This window comes from Solanum dulcamara, chromosome 8 (genome assembly GCF_947179165.1).
Source record: "Solanum dulcamara chromosome 8, daSolDulc1.2, whole genome shotgun sequence".
Lineage (NCBI taxonomy): Eukaryota > Viridiplantae > Streptophyta > Magnoliopsida > Solanales > Solanaceae > Solanum > Solanum dulcamara.
The window spans coordinates 29,162,199-29,164,990 of record NC_077244.1 but is presented as its reverse complement, the minus strand read 5'-3'; the positions used below and the strand labels follow the sequence as shown (position 1 = coordinate 29,164,990).

Here is a 2,792-nt window from a genome sequence, read left to right as displayed (position 1 = left end):
GTTGCAAAGGCATATATTAAGTTCCCATTGTGGTCTCTTAATATTCCCCCTGCTCCAATTTTCCCAGGGTTGTCTAGTGCACTTCCATCAGTATTCAACTTCACTATGGAAGGTGGAAGCCTGATCCACACCACTTTAATCACTCTCATATCATGCTGGCATTGTTCTACCATAGTAACTAGCTCCTTCCAGCTCTCTGGCCACTTAATGTAGGGGTAAGCATTGTTTATCAGCATGTATAGATCCTTACCTATGGAGAATTTAACTCTAGTAACACTAGATTTCTTTCCTCTATACTTGCTTGCACATCTATTCTTCCATATATGCCAACAAACAAAGATAGGAGTGGCCTGCAACATGAGCTTATGGACATCATTATTGGGCTTGGAAGTCCACCACTTCATCAAGATACATCTCAGGGACATGGTGTCATACAGGATCCCCAGGCACTGGAGAATTGTTGCCAAATATGATTGGCAAAATCTCCAGAAGCAAATATGTGCTCTATATCATCTAATCCAGGTCTGTAGCAACAAGAGCATGCTGTTGGTGCTACTCCAAACTGGACAAGTTTATTATTGGTGGGCAGCTTATATCTGAGAGCTCTCCAAAGTAGAAAGGAAACTTTGAAAGGAATGTTGGTGTGCCAAGTGCTGCCATCAGTTAAGGTCCTAGCTTTCTTCTCCCTGATTTGTTCCCAAGCAGATTTGCATGTGAAGCCAACATGAGAATTCAGTTTCTAGCAAGCTTGATCAGGTATGTTGTGTTTGTAGATAATATCAGTGCTAAGTATCTGCTGCACCAGCTGAGGAGGGGCATCTTTTCTGATTTTCTGCATATTCAATTCCCCATTCTCCAGGTATTCAGAGACTGTAGTATTATTGAGCCTTGGTAGATAGCTATTGTGATTAGCTAGGGGTCCTATACCCATCCAATCATCCCACCAAAAGCTGCATGTACCTGAATTGATGTGCCAATTTATATGAGGCTCAATATTCATTTTATTTGCCACCATATGCTTCCACATAAGAGATTGACATGTATTCCATTTATTTATCACTGGATGTGCTCTTTGGCAGTAATTAGCCTTTAAGAATTCTCCCCATAGTGTCTTCTTGGACCTGAAGGTCCACCACTGTTTGTATTGCAAGGCCAAGCACACATCTTGTATGTTTTTCATACCAATACCCCCTTCCTCCACAGGGTAGCTGAGTGTCTTCCAGGATGCCCAATGGTATTTTCTCTTTTCTTTGTCCCAGCCCCAGAAAAAATCTGCCATAAGTCTTGTAATTTGTTTAAGGGTAGTGACTGTAGGGGTGATAGCTGACAGCAGGTGGATTGGAAGGGATTGCAACACTGACTTAATAAGAATAACTCTTCCCCCATAGCTCAATATTTTAGTCTGCCATCCTCTAATCCTGGAGATCACTTTGGAGACCATACTAGTAAAGTAAATGATTCTTTGACCCCCAATATATAAGGGACATCCTAAATAGGTAATAGGGCCATGAGTTGATTTGAAACCAGTGATAGAAGTTACCTTTTCAATAATAGCTGGATCAGTATTCAGAGGGATCATACATTGACTCTTTTCTTTGTTAATAAGCTGTCCTGATGTGTGTTCATATAGCTGCATAGTCTTCATGATCATCTTGAGGGAAAAGTTAGAGGTTGAAGTGAAAATAATTACATCATCAGCAAAGCTCAGGTGATTAATTGAAGGACCCTTCTTCTCCATGTGAAAGCCTGTGTACAAATAGTGTTGATGAAGGTTGTTGAGTAGTCTTTACAGCACCTCAGCACCTAAAATAAATAGGGCTGGAGACAAAGGATCTCCCTGTTTGAGGCCTCTTGTAGAATGAAAGAAACCATGCCTACCTCCATTCACAATAACTGAGTACCAGTTATTAGCCATTAACCTTCAAACCATGTCAATAAATACATCTCCAAAACCCATTTTTCTCATAACTAGACATATAAATGACCAAGACACCCTATCATAGGCTTTGGCCATGTCTAGTTTGATAACAACATTGTCTCTAATCTTTGGCTTTTTGATGCCATGAATGATCTCTTGTGCTAACATAATATTTTCAGAAATGCTTCTTCTTTGTACAAACCCAGACTGATTTTTAGAGATTACCTGAGGAAGAATTGGGGCTAGTCTGAGGTAAAGGACTTTAGAAATCACTTTATTGGTGAAGTTGCTGATTGATATAGGCCTGAAATCTGAAAATTTATTAGGATGGTCTACTTTTGGGAGTAGAACCAAACAAGCATGTGTGATGAACTTGGGAATAGAATGTCCACAACAAAAGTACTCTACTAAGTTTAACAAATCTTCACTAATAAGATCCCAACAAGTATGGAAGAATTTGCCATTAAATCCATCAGGACCTGCAGCAGACATATCATTGAGAGAAAATACAGCAGCTTTCAACTCCTCCTTTGTAGGCATAGCATTAAGAATTTAGTTTTGCTGAGCTGTGATGGTATTGGGTATGCATTTTAGGATATCTTCATTGATCAAATCCTCTTTTCCAGTAAAGATCTTCTCAAAGTATTCACAGGCAGCAATAACTATGTTTTGATCACCTTGAATGGTGTTTTCTTGGTCATTAGTGATTTTATGAATAAATTATCTTCTTCTCCTTCCTCTGATGATAGCATAAAAATATTTGGAGTTGGCATCTCCATCCTTAAACTACTGAAGCTGAGTTTTTTGCTTAAGGATGGAATGCTCTGTCTTCAAATATCTAATGTACTGAGCATTCACCTGATTAAGCTTGCTC

At 39.3% G+C, this 2,792-nt stretch overlaps 1 protein-coding gene across 1 annotated transcript; it reads right to left on the bottom strand.

Moving 5' to 3' along the window:
* Window positions 1–739: 739 nt before the first annotated feature.
* On the bottom strand, window positions 740–2,458 carry LOC129899857 (uncharacterized). The gene is made up of 2 exons (XM_055974865.1): window positions 2,380–2,458; window positions 740–1,746 (listed from the first exon to the last, which is right to left on the bottom strand). Exons 1-2 carry the CDS (start codon window positions 2,456–2,458, stop codon window positions 740–742), a joined length of 1,086 nt encoding a protein of 361 aa, XP_055830840.1.
* Window positions 2,459–2,792: the final 334 nt, after the last annotated feature.